Source organism: Chaetura pelagica, unplaced genomic scaffold, assembly GCF_000747805.2.
Source record: "Chaetura pelagica isolate M959 unplaced genomic scaffold, ChaPel_1.0 scaffold109, whole genome shotgun sequence".
Classification (NCBI taxonomy): Eukaryota; Metazoa; Chordata; class Aves; order Apodiformes; family Apodidae; genus Chaetura; species Chaetura pelagica.
In genome coordinates this window covers 8,750,307-8,769,150 of record NW_009970725.1, presented here as the reverse complement: position 1 = coordinate 8,769,150, position 18,844 = coordinate 8,750,307, and the positions used below count along the sequence as shown (strand labels likewise).

General features: G+C 36.5%; 1 protein-coding gene across 1 annotated transcript in view; it reads left to right on the top strand.

Moving 5' to 3' along the window:
• RBBP8 (retinoblastoma binding protein 8) overlaps window positions 1–14,944 on the top strand; it is a 32,733-nt gene extending 17,789 nt beyond the window's left edge. The window contains exons 9-18 of the mRNA XM_010006841.1: window positions 636–763; window positions 1,714–2,599; window positions 2,684–2,810; window positions 3,917–4,014; window positions 4,531–4,645; window positions 5,523–5,693; window positions 6,271–6,340; window positions 7,990–8,086; window positions 12,003–12,144; window positions 14,609–14,944. Of these exons, the coding sequence (XP_010005143.1) occupies window positions 636–763; window positions 1,714–2,599; window positions 2,684–2,810; window positions 3,917–4,014; window positions 4,531–4,645; window positions 5,523–5,693; window positions 6,271–6,340; window positions 7,990–8,086; window positions 12,003–12,144; window positions 14,609–14,706 (1,932 nt within the window). The 3' untranslated portion in view covers window positions 14,707–14,944. The remainder of the gene's footprint in view (window positions 1–635; window positions 764–1,713; window positions 2,600–2,683; window positions 2,811–3,916; window positions 4,015–4,530; window positions 4,646–5,522; window positions 5,694–6,270; window positions 6,341–7,989; window positions 8,087–12,002; window positions 12,145–14,608) is intronic.
• Window positions 14,945–18,844: the final 3,900 nt, after the last annotated feature.

Sequence of the window (18,844 nt, the reverse complement as noted above, 5' to 3'; positions counted from 1 at the left end):
GAGTGTTTTTCTCTTTTGCCTTAAAATTCTGCAGAAGTGTTCTGACTTCCGATAAGCTTCACTTTGACTTGCTTTTGCTTACTCGGTACAGAATTGCTCTAGCAAGGAGAGAGAGAACTGTGCTGACCTGTTTGGGGCTTGGGAAGGAGGGTAGGGGTGTGGTCACTGCTGTGTATACAACTTGAACTTTTATCTAAGTCAGCGGACTGGGCCTGCCACATACTTCCTTTGTGCAGTAATCAAGTCTAAGACCCCAAAAAGATTATTTGGTGATGAGATTAGTAGCTGAGATGAGATTATTTGGTGGATTTGCATGGCAACTACAGTGAAGATGATAGTATGGAGGCTAGTTTTTGTGCATGTGGATTTGAAGGGTGAGTTTTTTCATTTTCATAAGAGTTCTTTGAAGTTGTTGGTCAAAATTTCATCTCTCATAACTTATTTTTCATTTTCATAAGAGTTCTTTAAAGTTGTTGGTCAAAATTTCATCTCTCGTAACTTATTTTTCAGAGTTTTGAATGGTTGAAGTTGAATGGGTGCTCGGAGTATTTCTGTGCAAACCTAGCATATTTCTGATTTTTAATACTAATAGTTTCTCACACTTCCTTTCTTTGTTTTCCTTCACCACTTGCAAGGAGTCCCAGACTGTGCTGAGTCCTCCCCAAACTAACACTGTTATGAGCCCGGCCCCAGAGATCATGCAGTCAGAAGACTCAAGAAAGCATCCAGCTTCTGAATCAAGAAATGATGATAACAATTTAAGGTGTGTTTCCACTTGGTTGTAATGATTTTGTTTTAAACAGACTTATATGAAGTTCTGCTTTTAGTAGAATTAAAAACCTTACAGCAGTTTGTTTTCAAGGTACAGACATGGAAGTAAATCTTTTCATATTACAATATATGTATATACAGGCTTCTTTCAAGTAAATAACATAAGCAGCAAAGGAACTGATAAAGTACAAAACTGTGGACTTTTCCTTTTGATTGAGCTTTCTATGTTCAGAGTCCCTCTCTCACTAATGACTTGTTATTGTGAGGTATTTTCTGAGACCCAGAAACCTGGGGCTGAAGGGCCTGGAGCTGGAGTAGGAAAATGATCATAAAACTTTTTTGCTGACTAGATATCGTACCAGTTGACTGTTGCCTTTTCTATTCTCCTCAGGATGTTGTGGTCTAGATGAAATACTGTTTTAGCCCCTGTTTGTCATCTTAAATGTATGTTTTATTAATGACAAGTTAAAACAGTGTACCTGAAAGAAGCTTGCACGTTTTTCCTTCTTTTCCATAAGCTTTGAGAATCTGTTATTGTGGCTATAAGATCTACACAAGAACCTAAATAGACTGCTTTTGCAAGCATTCACATTTTCTTCCATTTCACTGTATTCAAAGGCAGGGGTCCTTTGGTGGAAGAGATTCCCAGATAGGCTTAATTCTGTCATTGGTTCTGAGTTGAGCATGGACCAGAATTTCACAATATACTAAAAAGAAGGACGAGGTCTGTGTTTTGGTTGCCTTTTACACCTCTACATCCAACGATACTTACTCCTAGACCAAAAATGTCCCTCTTCTTTTTCCCTCTGTTTTCAGTTAACACTAGCAGCTCTGATGGCTTTAAAGTAGATCACTGATAGGAAATTTGTAATTTTTTTATATCTCTTTCCTGCCAGCACCCTGTGTACTCCAGAAGAATATCTCATGTCTCATTGTATTCAGTCTTTCAGATCCATCTCAGAACACTCCACCACGTGTTGACTGGGATTCTCAGGCAGCCTCTCCTGTTTTTGGAGCTTCTAGCAGTACGAAGAACAACTCAAGTACAAGTCATACCCCTTGTATTTTAGAATCAGGATTGAAGCTTACTCTCAAAACCAACCTCTTCAACAATCCTTCCAGTTCCAGATCTCACAAAAGTAGATCAAAATCTGAAGATGTTGCTTTTGTTGCACCAATGAATCTTGGAACAGAAGTCAACTCAGTTATCAGCCAGGCCTCTATCAATAGCCAAATGGTTGTGAAGAATAATACTAATGAGGCTGTAACTTGTGTTGGAAACATTTGTGCAGCTAAAAATGAGGTGATCAAGAGTGATTTCCTTTTTGTACACCAGAAGCAGCTAGAAGGCAGGTGTGCTAAGAGAAAGAAAGCTGAAGATGAGCATGCAATTATCTGTGAAAAAACATCCTTCAACAAAGAGAACTCTGTACCCTTTCGTTCAGATGTTCAGCATCTTAATGGGGATCATACAGTTGATAAGCCCTTGGATCTCTCTGATCGCTTCTCTGGGGTTCGTTGTCAAGAGAAGAAACAAGGAAGTGAGGAGACCTGTAAAAATAGACTGAAACAGGTAACTCTGCGTGACATCTTTTCACAGATAGGGAAGCCCATTCCTGAAGGTTCATCATCCATTCAAAATGCCAGCAATGAAAGCAGTTTGTTTAGCAGAGATTTACAAGAGGAATCCTATGTACAAGAAGCAATACTGGGAAAAACATTCCCAGATAAGAAAAACCAGATCCAAATGAAAGAAGAAGTTCCTCCCTTCAAAATTGTACCACTGCCAATTTGTGCAGAGACAGAGCAACTTTTTGATGATGTGATGGTATGCTTTTCTGACTTGTTTTCTTCTTCTCTGAAATATTATATTTAAGTTTTGGGAAATAGTAAAATTGCAATATGTTGGTAGGTTGCCAGTGGCCATATACCAAATAGAAAGAAAACAAGGACAGGACATGGAGAGTCTGAACCAGCATCTGTGCTTCAACCAAACCCTTGTAGACTATCAAAAAATAAAGCACTGCACAATGAGCAAGGTAACTTGTTGAAAACGTTCCTTTTACTGCCTCTTGTTACCCCAGACTGTGTTATGCTTGGAACAGAATTTTTTGTATCTTCTTTTCTCTCACTTTAATCACTTTTTCTGTTCTGCTTCTAACTCAGTCTCATTCAGTACTTCTCAAGGTTACCCCCACATTTTCCATCTGTATCTTCCAGGCATTGTTTTGCCACTATATAAAAAATACACCATTGACATTCAGCTGTGAAGTCAACAGGCTAGGAGTCGTGTTCTTTCTTGTTTATTTAGCATTGCTGTTTACTACAGCATGTGAATAACAGATACTGAACTAAAACCTCAGTAAGTTTGACTTTATATCAAATGCTTGAAAACTGTACTTAAGTGTATGGAAAAGCCATTTTGTTAATATTTTTCATTATTCCTGATGCTTTTTAGAAAAATTTGTACCCTTAACGATGATGAACAGATGCTGCCGAATACTCTTCCTAGAAGCTGTATATCCTTTCCTATTACAGGGTCCCAGTCTGAAAACTTATTTTTCAAGCTGGGATTGTAGAATCACTGTTTCTGTATTCCTTAGCTGAGCCATTACACTGCATATTAATTTGGAAATATTTGCACTATGAATTTTTTTTAAAATCTGTCAGTAGTTGGTATGGCCATATAGCTTGACATCTAAACTTCTGCTTCCCAGATAGAGGGAGGTCATCTCTGGAACAATGACCAGAGTATGACAAGTGCTCTTTTGTATTCTAAGACCTGACTTTGGTATTCTTACTGATCTAATGTCTTCTATCCAGTATTAATACTACCTCATTTACACAGTACAGAGAATTTACTTGCAGGAGTATTTTATGTATTGCCTACCTTATACAAACACAAAGGAGTTGTGTGTTCCCTGAATATGGCCAAAAAACTTAAAGATCTATTTCTAACTCTTCAGATAAGATATTATTTACACTGAATAAGCATGTTTATTGTTTGAGGAACCCAATCCCTTAATCCAAAAATTAGTTGATAAAAAGGAAAGGTGGCTTTTAACTTGCACACTATACGATACTGTTGGCAGAATTAGATTCTGATTATTTGTCTTTTTTTTTTTCACCTGTTCTCTGAATCCAGGTCTGAAAGATAAACCTTTAGAAAACCTCCAGTGGAGCATAGATCCAGGAGCTGACCTTTCACAGTACAAAATGGACGTTACTGTGATTGATACAAAGGTAAACTTGTATAACATGTCTGCATGTTACATGAGATTGAAAAAAAGCCCACAAAAGTAGTATCATGAACTTTATTCTGGGCTGATCAAAACCACTTTCTAACGAAAGTCGAAGTTCAGCTCATTTGATATTTGTTTGCATTCCTGAAATGTTTGTGTGTATAGTATACCACAGTTATCCTCACTTAGAGGCTGTCTTAAAATCTATTGGTTTGACTGCTTTTTAATTTCTTTGTTTCATCTTTACTTTTTATCTTTTCAGAATGTAATATTAAAACTTAAAAGGCATTTCTTGCCCATCAAATAATGCAACCCACCAGCTAAATGCTTCAAATTGTAATTATAAAACATGTTACTCTCTTACCTAGGTTTTATGTCTATCAAAAAAAGAAAAATCACAACTAGTGGTCAAAAAGATGCCAGTAACTACTGGGAAAGTCTTTCAGATACACAGCAATGACACTGACTACACCAGTTTCTTCTGAATGCAGTTGTCACATTTGTTTTTTTTCTTTAGGGTGGTTCTCAGTCAAGAGTCGGAGGTGAAGTCGTTGATATGGACTATACGTATGTTAGTGAAAGTGTGCTATTAAAAATGAACAATCAGGAGCAAAACCTGGAAAGCAGTCCAAGTAAGACTTTTTTTTTTTCCTCCCCTCTTTGATCCCATCTCTCACCCCTTTTTTTTTTTTGGTGGAGGAGGAGGAAAGAGTAAAGGGCATTTTCCCCTTTATGGATAGGTGGTAGAAAATGGTAAAACAGCATTGATGTCTTTTTGTATGTTACAAAGATCAGTCTATTTCCTAGTAGAATCAGTGGTTGTCTTTGAGCTTTTTTTAACTTAAGAAAACTGTAGGATTGGTGCTGAGATGGAGCCAGTAGCTGTGCTTTTACTGCACACAGTAAAATACGTAACCTGCAAGAATCACTCTTACAACAAACAGCTTTGAAAGTTTGGTGTGTAATCATATCAAACTTTCTATGGGGAGACTAATTTCATTTTTAATGGCATTATAAATAGAAGTAGTATACTTAAAATAAATCCAAATGTGTTCATCATATCTCATTTAACTTATGATGTGTGGTGAATCATGGTTACAGGGAAGTGACTTTAAACAGTGTGTTTTGGTTTTTTAAGCTGTTGCAACTTATCCCATTTCTGCAGTTTAAATCCTACCCACAGAAAGTATTTCCTTCTGCTTGGACAACTGCATAATTACCATAAGAAAAATGTCATGTGTCCAGTATTACAGTGAAATTAATATTAAATTGATTTAGTAATTAATCAAATTCCAGAAATTTAATCAAGGAATTTTATGAAAAGTAGATTAAGGTTGTCCACATTTAAAAGACTGCAGAAAGACTGAATGTATCACTGTTGTTCAGTTAAGCAGTACTGAAGCAGGAAGTAAATGTTAGTTCTTTTGATGCATATTAAATCAAAATATGCTTTCTTGACTTAAATTGTTGAGAAACTGATTTGGATGTTCATTATGGTTTTTATATTAGGAGGAGAAAAAAAAATGAACGATACCTTAACAGAAATGTTTGATCGGACAAGCCACGAAGAGTATGAATCCTTCCTACCAGAAGATAGTCCTTCTGCATGTGATGAAAAAGAAACTCTTCATGATGAAGAGCAGGATAAGGGGATAGCAGCAGCAAGCAAGAAAGCAAAAAGTGGGATATAATTTGTTTTGTCTTTACTAGCCTGCTTAAACTACAGAAGTTGATTTGAAATAAGGCTCTGTTCTCTAGGAACAAGTATTCCAAATAAACCACGAGTTCTTTTTTCATAAATTCATACATTGTAAGGACATAACATAAACCAATGTGAAAATTATTTTGGTAGTTCCTTTATATAGCCATCACATAAATATGGGATGTGTAATGGAAGTTGGCATAGAACCTGTACAGTAAAGTAACTTAGAGAAAAGGGAAGGTTTTGGCTGCAGGTTACTTGCTTCCTTTCTTCTCCCTATCCTAGGTTCTGTTGAAGGTTTTGCAGTATTTTGTATTTTAAGCAACCTTTGCTGTTCTGCTTGTCTTTTTTACCTGTCTCACTGCTGTTTTGCTTCTACTCCAATAATGCTTTTTGATCACTGTTTCAATCAATTCTACATTATTAGTATCTGTTGGAATCTGTGTTCTTTGAATGTGCATGGCTTTTTTGTATTTCTTAATAGCTGGCTAATAATTTTACAGATGTTTCTCTTTATATGAGATGTATTTTTTTGTTTTGCACGTATGTTTACAGAACATGAGGATAAGCAAGACAAAGCCAAGCAGAAAGCTTTTGTGGAGCCCTATTTCAAAAGTGATGAAAGGTAATTTAGTTTGTTCTGTTACAGGCATTTTAAGGTTCTTTATATCATCCCTACAAGGAGCTTGTTTTTTCATAAAATAAACATGTTTGTGTGTATTGTACTAGCAGCTAAGATGAACAGGTAAAAGATTTAGTGAATTAGGTTAAAGCCTGAGATAAAAGCTAGGGTAGGGGAAAAAAACAATAAACACATTGAGGTGCCTATCTATCACATTTGCTGAAGAGAAGAGATTGCCTCCTCTGCTTTTTATACCTTAATTTAATGCAGTATTTTATCATGCCTGTTGTTTCTTATAGGCATGTGGTTATGCATGAGTTTATGAACAAAAAACCTATGGGTCACTTGTACAAATAAAAACCTTTCCTTCTCTGACACTTCTGTCCCTTCCTCTAGGCAATAAATGAGCGATGTTTAACAACTGTACCTCCTAGTCCGTCCTCGGTTGCCTTTCTGTATAATGGTCATTGTAGTCTGAATTTCATTTCATAATTATACCAACCCTTTCACTTAAATAGTAGTTAGCTTTTACCCCAGCATATGTTTTCTTTGTAGAGGAAAACCTGTTTAGTGAGCAGAGAAGTGGAAAAGGATCATTCTGTTCTTGAATCAAAACTTAAGTTCCTCTAGCAGAAATCAGTATCCTGATTTGGTCCTGTATCACCGACCAAATATATTTTCTACAGAAGACGTAGATTTGAGTAATTTTCATCTAGAAATTACTTTCACACTGTGAGAAGCCATAATGAGGAGATGTACTGCTCTGGTTGCATAAAAGATCATATCACATTTTTTTTTAAATCCTGGAACTGTTTTAGTTACAAAAATAGTCCTATTCAGCTATGAAATGAAGTATGATTTGGTTTTGCAGGCGTTTTCTGGTGTTTTGGGTTGGTTTTTTTTGAGACTGTCCTTCATTGTGTTCTAAAATCCAAACATTTCCAGACATGTCAGAGAAATAAATGTCCTGGTGGACAGGAGGATGACCATGTGCCCTTGTAGCCAAGAAGGCCAATGGCATCCTGGGGTGCATTAGAAAGGGTGTGGTTAGTAGGTCAAGAGAGGTTCTCCTCCCCCTCTGTTCTGCATTGGTGAGGCTGCATCTGGAGTATTGAGTCCAGTTCTGGGCCCCTCACTTCAAGAAGGACAGGGAACTGCTTGGAAGAGTCCAGCACAGAACCACAAAGATGATGAAGGGAGTGGAACATCTCCCTTATGAGGAAAGGCTGAGGGAACTGGGTCTCTTGAGCTTAGAGGAGACTGAAGGCCGACCTCATCAATATTTACAAATACATTAAGGGACACATAAGTGTCTTAAGGACAGAGACAGGCTTTTTTCATCGATGTCTAATGATAGGACAAGGGGTAATGTGTGTAAATTGGAGCATAGGAGGTTCAAGGTGAATATCCGAAAAAAAAATTTTAATGTAAGAGTGACAGAGCACTGGAACAGGCTGCCCAGAGAGGCTGTGGAGTCTCCTTTGCTGGAGACATTCAAAACCTGCCTGGACACATTCCTGTGTGATGTGCTCTGGGTGACCCTGCTCTGGCAGGGGGGTTGGACTAGATGATCTTTCGAGTTCCCTTCCAACCCCTAAGATTCTGTGATTCTGTATGATTCTGTATTGTGTGAAAACGTTTTTGTTTTTCAGAAAGAATACTGTGTTAGATTTTCCTCATATTGAGGTTATTCGAAAAAAAGAGGAAAGAAGAAAATTGCTCGGTCATACTTGTAAGGAATGTGAAATAGTAAGTAGTGCTTTAAAAGCTGATCAGTCTTCCATTCTTCCAACTCTGCTCATATATAAGTGCTGAAGTGCCACTGAAATTACAGATCTGGTTGCATGATCATCAGTACCTACAGTAGCAGAGAAGTATTTACCAAAGCTATTGTACCAAGTTTCGGGTTGATTTGTTTTTAACTGTAGTAACTGCATATAACTTAAAAAACCTTAATTTAAAGTATGTATTTGTATGAGGATAGAAACTTCTCACGTCATGGTTCCAGTAAAATGTTTTATAATAAAAAGTACATTAGCTAGTCAAGGAATAAGTACAATTTTCAAAAACTACTGAAATTCACAAGTACTGTAATAAGGAAGTTTTATGTCCAGTTGTACCTATATACAGATAACATCTTCATCTGGGGTTTGTTTTTCTTGCTTGCTTTCTGGTGTGTCTGTTTTCAGATAATTGCACCAGCGTTAAGAGCCAGTGTGTATATAGGTGCAAATGCATGCACAAATGTTTACATTAGCAGGTTAAAAAGTATTAAATTTTAGGTTTCACATGACAAGCTTTTTCCTCCCTTTCAAATTACTAAACTCTTTTCAGATACTTGGTATAGAGATAAAGTATTGAAGTAATTGCATGTGTAGCAAGGACGTATTTCATTTGGTCATTAATAGACTTTCAGGCTGGAGTTAATTAGGCAATGATCTAATACATTATGACTTGCCAGAAGTGTGGACTAATGACTGAATAATGAGGGGTTCTTTGGAATCTTTTCACTTATTTTTCACACCTATATAGAGCCAACATTTTTCATAGATTTTCTTGCTATTCATTTTATATTCAAGTCACGTCTACTTAGCTGAGGGAATTTACTGTAGTATATTGTCAAGAAAAACACATTCCTGTAACATAGCTTTGGTAAAACTCATTAAATACAAATAATTAAGTTTTACAGTCAACTATAAATACCATATTAAAAAAATGTTTGATTTAAAGAGTTTGAAAGAAAACAAGATGTTGGAAAAAACCCAAAACAAAACCAAAAACCCCAAACCTTCAGTTTGTTTCTTGGCCCAAGATCCATGTATTAAGTGTTTTAATATCCTTTCTCTAAGCTACAGATATTCTCAGTAAAACCAGTTCTTTTTAATTTCTGGCAAGCTACAGTGGTAACTATGGTGCTAGGAAACATTTACAACTCCAGTTTGATAATATTAGGCTTCTGCATTAACCTTCAGAAAAGTTTGGCTTTGTTGCTGGTTTTGGGGTTTTTTTACATCTATCCCTTTCAAGATGAATGTCTTGGAATGTGTGAAATGTTTGGCTGTGTCATTACACCGTAATAAAACTAGCTTTGAATGAAATGCCTATAGAAGAAGGGAGTGTTAGACAAAGCATAAACAATGCTTTAAAGAAATCTTGGCTTACTCATTAGTCATATGTGTTTGAATAGTCTCCAAAGTCTAAGGAAATATTTAGGAAGTGAGTAGAAATCAGTAAATTGTTTCTGGCCCTGTGCTGCGAGCAATACGAGTGGAGAGAGCTACCTGTCATTCTGAGATGTGAGAGGTTTATGCTGTAGCAGACTGATATCAAAGTCCTGTGTAAGTCCTTGTCTTTAAACTTTGTGGAAGCTTCACATTCACTTTACAGTGTAGAACATTTGATAAGAGGGTTTGGTTTGTTGTGACTTTGCAATGCAATCAGAGGAAGATTCTATGCAGAAGTTACTGGTAGCTTGTAGAAGTAACATTTGTTAGTGTGGTGATTAAGTCTATTAATTTAGATGTGTTTATATATATTTAGATTACAGGAACTATACTCTGTAAGGAGTGTTGTGCTGAACCAGTGAGAGGAACATTTTAAGGGTTTGTTCTGTTTTTGACACTGCAAGTTGTAGGGTTCTGTAAACAATTATTTTACAGTGAAGATGCCGTAGGATGGGATTTTACATATTTTTTCATATATGCAAAAGCCTAGCTTGAATGTTTCATGTGGATTGAAAGTGCTGTAGATAGTTAGATCTATCTAGGAAACAGCTGAGAGTTCTTTTAGATGTTAGCAGACATACATGTAACTTTCTTCTTCTTTGTCAACCCCAATTGATTTCAAAAAAAGTAAAAATAAATTAAAAGTTGCTTTCTAAAATCTTTTTAATACATACTTAGCTGGATCATTGGTTGGTCTTTTTATTTGCTTTTCCTACAAAACTGTACTGTATTTTTTTCATTGCTTGATCCATAAATATTCCTCAACAACCATAAATGTTTTAATTACGAAAAAAATGCAGCACACTGCAAACTTTCACACAGAACATTTTGAAGAACCCTTTACTAGGGACTCTTAACCATTTCTGAATATTGTCTTTGGAACTGGCATTTTATCCTGCTTACCAGGACTTTGTAGTAGACGGACCAGTAATCTGAAATTTTGGGTACAACCTGCTAACAACCACCTGAATCTAGGTGTTCTTGACCAGGAGGCCTAAATGTTACTAGACCAGATTCCTGTACTAATAAGGGCTTTGAGAGCAGACTATATTGTGGTGTCACACTTTGTAGAAGGGCAAAACATCTGAATTTATTTTGGTGGGGGAAGGGGTGTGGGGGTGTAGAAATCTACCTCAGTTTCAGGCAGAGTTGCAGTTCCCACAGACTGCAGAATTTCAGAACAGAACAATTCTGCTTTTCCTAAATCATGTGGTTCTGTCACTGACATTTTCAGAGCTGTGATTGCTCTTTTCTATACAATCATTAATATTTGTATCTCATGATTTTTTGGAGGAGGCCTTTCGTTCCTATTTTATACTTTGTCTGCCATCTAGTAGGAAAAAATGAATTTATTGGTGTATTTCACAGTTCCAAGTAAGTTGGTTTTCTAAAATCCTACCAGTAGATGAGGACAGGAAGTAATCTCTATTGACAGAGGTATTTTGTTCCTTTCCTGATTTCCCCACTCTGGACCACTTTCCAGCAGACTGAATGAGGTCTTAAACTTTAGTTTGCCTTTTGGGATTGCAACACTACTGCTCCAGTAGAATTGTTTTACCACTTTTATGAGGGTCAGATTTCTTGTGCAATCCAGATGGTGACTGTTTTCTTACCATTTGAATCAAACAGTGCATTTAGAATCCAACAGTGCATTTGCTTTGACAATATTTTGGTACTGTATGATACCTAAGTGCTAGATTGCTATTTTTAGGAAATGCTAACTAGAATCATAAACTAAAACAGTAGAAAACTGCATCTTTCTGTGGTGCTGCTCATGGGAACACCCAGCAAAGCAGTTTAGTGAGTGTATATACTTTTCTCATTGCAGCCTCCAGTACAACAGACAGGGATGAAAAAGTAGCCAGGCAATTTAATATATACTCTAGAGAATGCCCAGCTGGCAGTCCCGGTGTCAGTCAGCTAGTTAAACTAACTCTTTATTAACTCTTAATTAGTATGTAATAAAGTAGGAATTATTTTCACTTAGGTTTGCTGTTACTACTGTAAATTTAGACACTGGAAATAATTCTGCAGCATGGATTTTATAGTGCAATTTTTCACTTTTTCATTTGTAAATGTGAGCTGAAGCAGTTTATTAGAAAATTCCCATCTATTTCAACACCTGTGCTACTTAGCTTTGTAAAATCAGCCAGTAAAACTGTTGACACAAGTAAATGTACACATGCCTAAACTTTGTACCTATGGTATGTTAAAAGATACAAACCTAACAAACTTGTAACCATAAGGTTATGCTTAATCTGTAAGTTCAGTAAGCTTTTAGGATAATAGCCAAGTGTTTGTCATTTGGATAACAAATCTCTACTCTTAGTTATCTTCACCCAGTATTATTAGATAGCTGTGTTAATCATTGTGTAAAGCAGTTGGTCTGTATGTATCAATTTGTTAACTGCGATTTTTTTGTTTTGTTTCCTAACATTCAGTATTATGCAGACATTCCAGAAGAAGAGAGAGAAAAGAAACTAGCTTCCTGTTCAAGACACAGATTTCGCTACATTCCTCCAAATACTCCTGAAAATTTCTGGGAGGTTGGATTTCCTTCCACTCAAACTTGTGTTGAAAGAGGTTTGTGCAAAAAAGGCTTACAAAGCACTTCTTAAAGTTGATTTTTTTTTTCCTAAAATGGTTCCCTGAAATTCTCTCTAGTTCATAAAGCAGCCTTTCTCACCCAGTATTGTTGAGATCTGTTTCCTTAATCAGCATCCATTATTTTGAATAAATATTGTTTCTTTACAGCACCTCTTGTATTACTAAGAAGAGGGGAATATAAGAAAACTTTCTTAGAGCCTAGATAAAGAAGGCAGAAACAATTGGGATTTTCATAGAACTTGATTAAAACCCTTAATGTCTATGAACCAAAGCAACAACGGGGTCAAGATTTTCAAAGGCAAAAGCTGGGAGATTGTAGTTACTGAGGAGAGACAGTCAGCCCTGTGGATGTCCTTTGTATCTTTAGAGCTCCACAATACTACATGATAAGGGAAGTGTTGAAAGTAGGGTGTTAATAAATACTTTTTTAATACACATTCCCTGCTTGTAAGCAATACTCAGAAGCTGTTCAGTTTGGGTTCTTTTGAGTCCTCTTTACACAGAAGATTGTTCTTTCCTAAATTCTTGTAATTCCTAGAGTTTGGTATAAAAATGAGTTTTTGATAATGGTATTACATAGTGAGTTCGTAGTGTGCCACGTACATTTCTTCAGAAGAGGTGAAACTCTGAGCTGAGGAGCCCTGTATGAACTCCCTTTGAATTACTTATATATTTATTTCTGTATATGTTACTAACTATGAAGCATTGATTTTCACTTATTTTAACTGTTCTCCCAGCTCTTTCAGGTCCAGGCATAGGAAAATGTAGCCAAAGATGTGTATGTGTTCTTGTGAGAAAGTGTTACAGTATCATCCTTTATCTTTCAGAACAGGGGATCTTCTGTTTTAGGGACTTGCATATCTTTTGAAGGGCAAGTCATACTGTTTAATTAAGATATACCGAGTCGAGGTCATTTAAATTTAAAGCTGTATTTCCAAGAAATATGTGCATTTTAAACACCGTGTTCAGAACTTCAAGCCTCCCCAGCATTGTGGGGACAAATATCAAATTTGCTCTTGAAGCCCTTGTCAAGTTCCCCCTTCTTAAATATCCACTGCATGGGGTCACAGAATTTGCAGTCTGTTAAGCCTCCTTGGATTTGGTTAGGCTTCAGGAAAATGGTTCTTTTTTTGTCTCTGGTATCACTTAATGGAAAGGGAATCCCTTGATCCAGCTAGTCAGCTCCTCAGTCTCTTTCTGCTTGTATGTATCCAGTTAAGACAGGGCTTGAATGAAGCTGATCCATTCCTCTTTTGCCAAAAATAATGAGAGTTCTCACCGTTCTTTGGTTCTTCATTATCTTTCAAGATGAACAAATCATAGTCCTTCCTCTTGCAACCTGATTGCTCTTACCTCTTCCAGCTGGAGAGAAAGCTGGTCTAAACTAGGCATGTCCGTTTATAACTTCAGGTGATAGAGATACCCTGTTAGGGAAATGGTCTGTTACTACCCATTGGGAATCTCATTAAAATTAGCTTCTTGTATATCTTCTTCTGCTAGAGTTAGAGTTGTTCAGTTGTTAATGATCCTCAACAGCATATGAGAGGCAGACTTTAGATCACGCCTTTCCTGGTAAAAAGCCATATTATACAAGCATGCAGCAAGAACACCAAAACACAAGAGAGAATTTCCCATAATGAGCAATTGCAGCTGTCACTCCAAACTAGTGGGGAACAAAGGATGTGTTTTCTGCTTCTTACTGGTATCTTGAACCAGTTGTGGTTTGTGTTGGTTTTTTTAGATAACCGAGTTGCACAGACAGTGTTTTCCAACTCTGAAGTAGGATGTAGTGCTTCAGCAGATGTAGTGCTGATGCACAGTAAGGGGTTGACAAAAGCCAGGTGCTGTCACTGATTTGCATAGAATGTCTGCTTACTGTCAGCGTTAGCTAACTTGAGTATATTACAGAAATTTTCTATACACTTTTCTTATCAGAAGGCTTTCAAGGTGTGTTTGATCCATAGGTTCATGTTTGGCTTTTTCCAGATGGACAAGCCTTCAGTAAGTAACAATGCCCTCAAAACTATTTAGACCTACAAAGCACATGTCCCTGAAGTTTCCTGTGTATGACATATTTTAGAGTGATTTTTGTTAGTCAGTGGGATTTGCAGTACATCCTTCATTACTCTTAGGTACATTCTTCTGTAGAAAAGACAATGTAAAAATGTAATTTTCTTTTGGATAAGTGAACAATTCCTGGTTTCCATTTTTTTCTTCAGTGTTATCTGTCTGTATTGCATTACTATGCAGTCATCTACTAGAAAGCAGCCGAATGTTTTCATTAATGATACTGCACCCTGGGAACTCTGTCAAGTAAGAACCAGTTGCCACAACAGGCAAAAAATATAAAATAAATTGAGGGTAAACAAAAAATGGAACTAAAGTTATGTGTGGTTTTATATTGTTTTTCTTACCTCAGATTTGTTCTTACTCTTTTAAGGATATATTAAAGAGGATCTTGCTCCCTGTCAGCGTCCAAAAAGACGGCAGCCTTATGCCATCATGTTCTCACCAAAAGGCAAAGAGCAGAAGACATAAAGGATGGGGAAGCAGGGCACAACAACTCAAAGAGTATCTTTCCTGTCCTTAGATATTTATAGCTAATATAAACTTGAAATAAAGAACTGTGTTTTCTACGATGATAGATAAATCGTTTCGTTAAATATGTACATTTTATAAAATTCATTTCAAAGCCTGATGTACCATGAAACAAAACTATTTAATGTATGCTTGTTTCATATTGTGTTAATACATTTTGTATTATTTTTTGCACCTGTCAGACAATGAGTGTCCTATTGGTTTTTTTCTTTGAAGTCAACAAGTAAACTTCCAGAAAATCCTGTCTAAACTAGATGTCACTGAAATCAGTTGTTCTTGCCTGTCACTGGGAACAGAAATGCAGATTTTGTAGGGTGATTTTATTTTGCACTGGATTTTTTTTATATAGCCTCTCTCTTTTGGCAACAATGGTTATATCTACTTGTAATAAAGCTGTATTAAATATGAAATGTATCTACTGTTAATAGTTTGGAGGTATGAAAACCATGTAGTCTAAGCATCTGTCATAAATTTTGGTGTTAAATGTGTAGCACCACGTTTTCCTCAGTGTTTAAATTGGAATATCCAATATTTTTTAAAATTTGGATCTGTTTGTATAGCTTTGTCTCATTTACTGATAAAGAGATAAGCATTGTTATTTCTAAATTTAGATGATAGCTATGAATGCAGTTCTTCTAGGTAATGACCAGTGCTGTCCTCTAGATTATGAAAGATTCTCCAGAGATATTTTAAATTATTTTTTTGTAGCAGGGGGATATAGTTTCATACTTGCATTTGGAAAGTAAGAGCATACAGTACCATAGGCACAGTTTAATGCTTTTAAATAGGTAGGCAGGCTAAGGGTTGCTGTAAGATACTTAGGAATAAAGTAGAATTGAAGAATAGAATAAAATCTTCAAGCAGTGTACAAGCTGAGTTAGGTTCAACCAGGGAGAATTCTCTTAAAAAAGATAATAGAACACAACTACTTAAATGCCTTAAACCAAAATAATAAAAGGTACAGATACTTTTATGTATTTATACGTATATATAAGTATAGATGTACTTTCTATTTTTATATTTTATGTGTTTATATGTGTGTGTAAAAAGTATGTATTTAAAAACTTGGTGGATAGGACCACTGAATTCCAGATGAAGTCGTATAGGAATGGCAGTAGGTTCTGCTGGTTGAGAGGTTATGGCATGTGCCTAAAATGAAAAGTAAAAAAATGTGATTAACTTAGCTGTAACACTAAGGAACACAAAATCCTCATAGGTTGAAGTAACTGGTCTTGCAGAAAACTACATGTATCACTAGACTCTGTCGCCATCCTGCCTGCTTAGCTGATTGATTTGCTTCAGCATTTCACAAGGATACATTCAAAGGAATAGCAAAGGCATAAAGCCAAATAACTAACAAAAGCCTTTAATAGTTTGCAAATATACTAAAATGTACTCAATAAATGTATACGAACTGTAAAAGTTCGTTTCCTGGAGCAGGTAGTCAAACAGTCGAGCTTCCTGAAAAAGAAAAATAAATACATGCACTGAATAAATACTCATCAAAAGTTTTTTGACAAAGAAGGTAAGGTAGGAGGCTGCTTTTAACCAGAGAAGTTATGGAAGTGCTTAAGAACCTTTCTTTGCAGGGCAGGTAGGCAGAGCTTTGGTAAACTGAAATGGCAGAAAAGGTCAATTAAATGAGCTGCCGGGGCTGGAACCTGCTCCTGTGCATTTGAAAGCGAGAGAAGCCCCTTAACTGTGTCACAGAACTTATCACATAAAGTAGCTTTGATGGTCAAGGAGTACAAAGTGACAATTCTCCCATCAGACTTCGAAAAATACTCTTCAGGAGATCAGTGGAGCTGCAGCTTCATGAGTTCTATGGAGTATTGAAAACTGGGCTAATTGATAGGAGTATGATGAACAAGGTTTTAAGACCTATAGATAAATATACTGTGAAAAGTCAACACTTTTTAAAGGCAAGTCATTCTGATGTTCTTTTAGACTCTTTGAAGCTGTCAAAGTATGATTCATCTGACAGCTTGTAGTAAAACCAACCTGTCATGGTATAAAAGAAGTTCCCCTCGATTGTACCTGTTTAAAGGTATATAAATCACCAAAGTGGGAGGAAATTACAGTGGAATTTTGCTAGTACCCATTTCATTCAGTCTCTTCATGTGTGTTGAGAAAAGGTGGAGGGCAAAGTACAAAGTTGGTTAAATTTTTCTCTGTACAAGTAGAACAGGAATATAGAGAAGGAGGACAGAATTTGCAAAGCAGAAGGTGCAATTCAATATGAAAAGGAGATACAGAATAAGGGGTGTGATAGATGCCAATGAAGTAATGAAGTGTGGAAGCAGTAAATAGAAAGGGTTGCTCCCTAATGGGCAGCAGGTTTATTTACAAGTAGACTGGAGCTGTTAGTGTCTGTGAGGATATTGCTGCTCCACTAGAGGACAGCAAGGAACTGCTTTTACACTTAATATAAGGGCTCCCCTTTCCTCTTTACTTAGCCCCTTTTTTTAAGACTTCAGTTGACTTAAAAATTTTAGATCTCTTGCCTAACTGTTCAAATGCCAGAAAAAATATTTCACTATTGAGAACCAGACTTCATCTTGACAAGTAAGAGTTCAATTTAAAAATAAATAAATCTAGAAACAAGAATAGAAACAGACTGATTTCCCTTCCAAAAAGTAAGAGACATTCCTAAAATAATACCAGAAGTCTGAGCAAATTTTGTGTCCCAAAAAAGATTACTGAAATTTCTAGATTTTAGAAATTCAGTAAAATATTTCTGTTTGCAGTAACTTCTAATTGCAATTGCTAATTACAGTTTACCTGTATTTTTAGCAATCTGTTACAATAATGTCTATTTTTTGCCCGGAGGAAATTGAAGGAAAAAGGGAGCCAGTCAATCCCAGCAAGGAAAGTCTGCTAAAAAAAAATAACCTCAAAGATTGTTGCATTCAGAGTTAGCATTGGCCATCTTTGTTCTCAATGACATGGCAGCATGTTGTGATGATGCCAGCTGTGCTTTCAGGGGAGGGGACTGTGTTCTTTAGTGAGCTAAAGAAAGAAGAAAAAAGAGAATTCTGGGTAAAAGCCGAAAGCTGAAGTGGGTGAGTGTCTTTAGAGGAGATTGGGACAGTTTGCTAAAGCCAGTGTTTATGAGTCAAGTGCTTGTATACTTTCTTACATGAAGCTGGTACTCCCAAATTGAGAGAAATGGAGAAAATTCCTTCAAGGAATTCAGGTGCGAGCATCCAAATGGGAATCTTTGAATAGGGGTGCCTGTTTGGTCATGCCACCACCATCTGGCACTCCTGCCAGGGCAGCCACTGCTCTCTTCTAGTTTCCTCTCCTTGTCTGTGACAGTGTCTTGGGATTCAGATAGGTCCACGTGCTGCCTCTTCTTATTTCATGAAGTGAGAGAAAACTTAGGGTAATTAATGCAAGGATTTGTGCATCTTTTTTAATTGATATATATTAATATATATTCATTATATATATGTGGTAGTATTTTATATATATATAAGTATATATATATATATATATAATACTACCACATTAGCCATGACTGGGAGAACTTGTCAACTTCATGTTCACATGGCAGCCCAATCCCACTTCCATTTACATTAATCTGTCATAGTAACAACCCCCAAAGAGACAGGAATATCTACAAACCCATCCATTCAGCATTATAAACACAACCCCCACTGGAATGGGTTGAAGTGTTTTCTGAAAGTCAGCTTTTCTTAGCCCAGATCCAAGGGTTTCAACAGCTGCTTCTGGAGTACTGGAACAGAGGGGATCTCCTCTATATTCCTTATAATTCTTAGAATATATTCAAGTTTATGGTGTTCAGATGCTGGCACAGGCCCAATGATTGTACAGCCTCGGTGTCAGTGGCCCATTGTCATTCCCAGGAACATAACAATGGCAATTTGATGGCTTTAGTGCATCCGGAATGTTATCTGTCCAGTCTGCAAATATCTCAGCCTGAGAAGCAACCCTTGTATCATAAACTGCTTCTTGGGCTGCTTGGAGCACAAAAATCAGATTGTTGCTAAAATGTCTACAGGCAAGCTGCGTTTCCTTCGTCATTAGTTGCTTTTAATTAGTTGTGCTTTTGAAC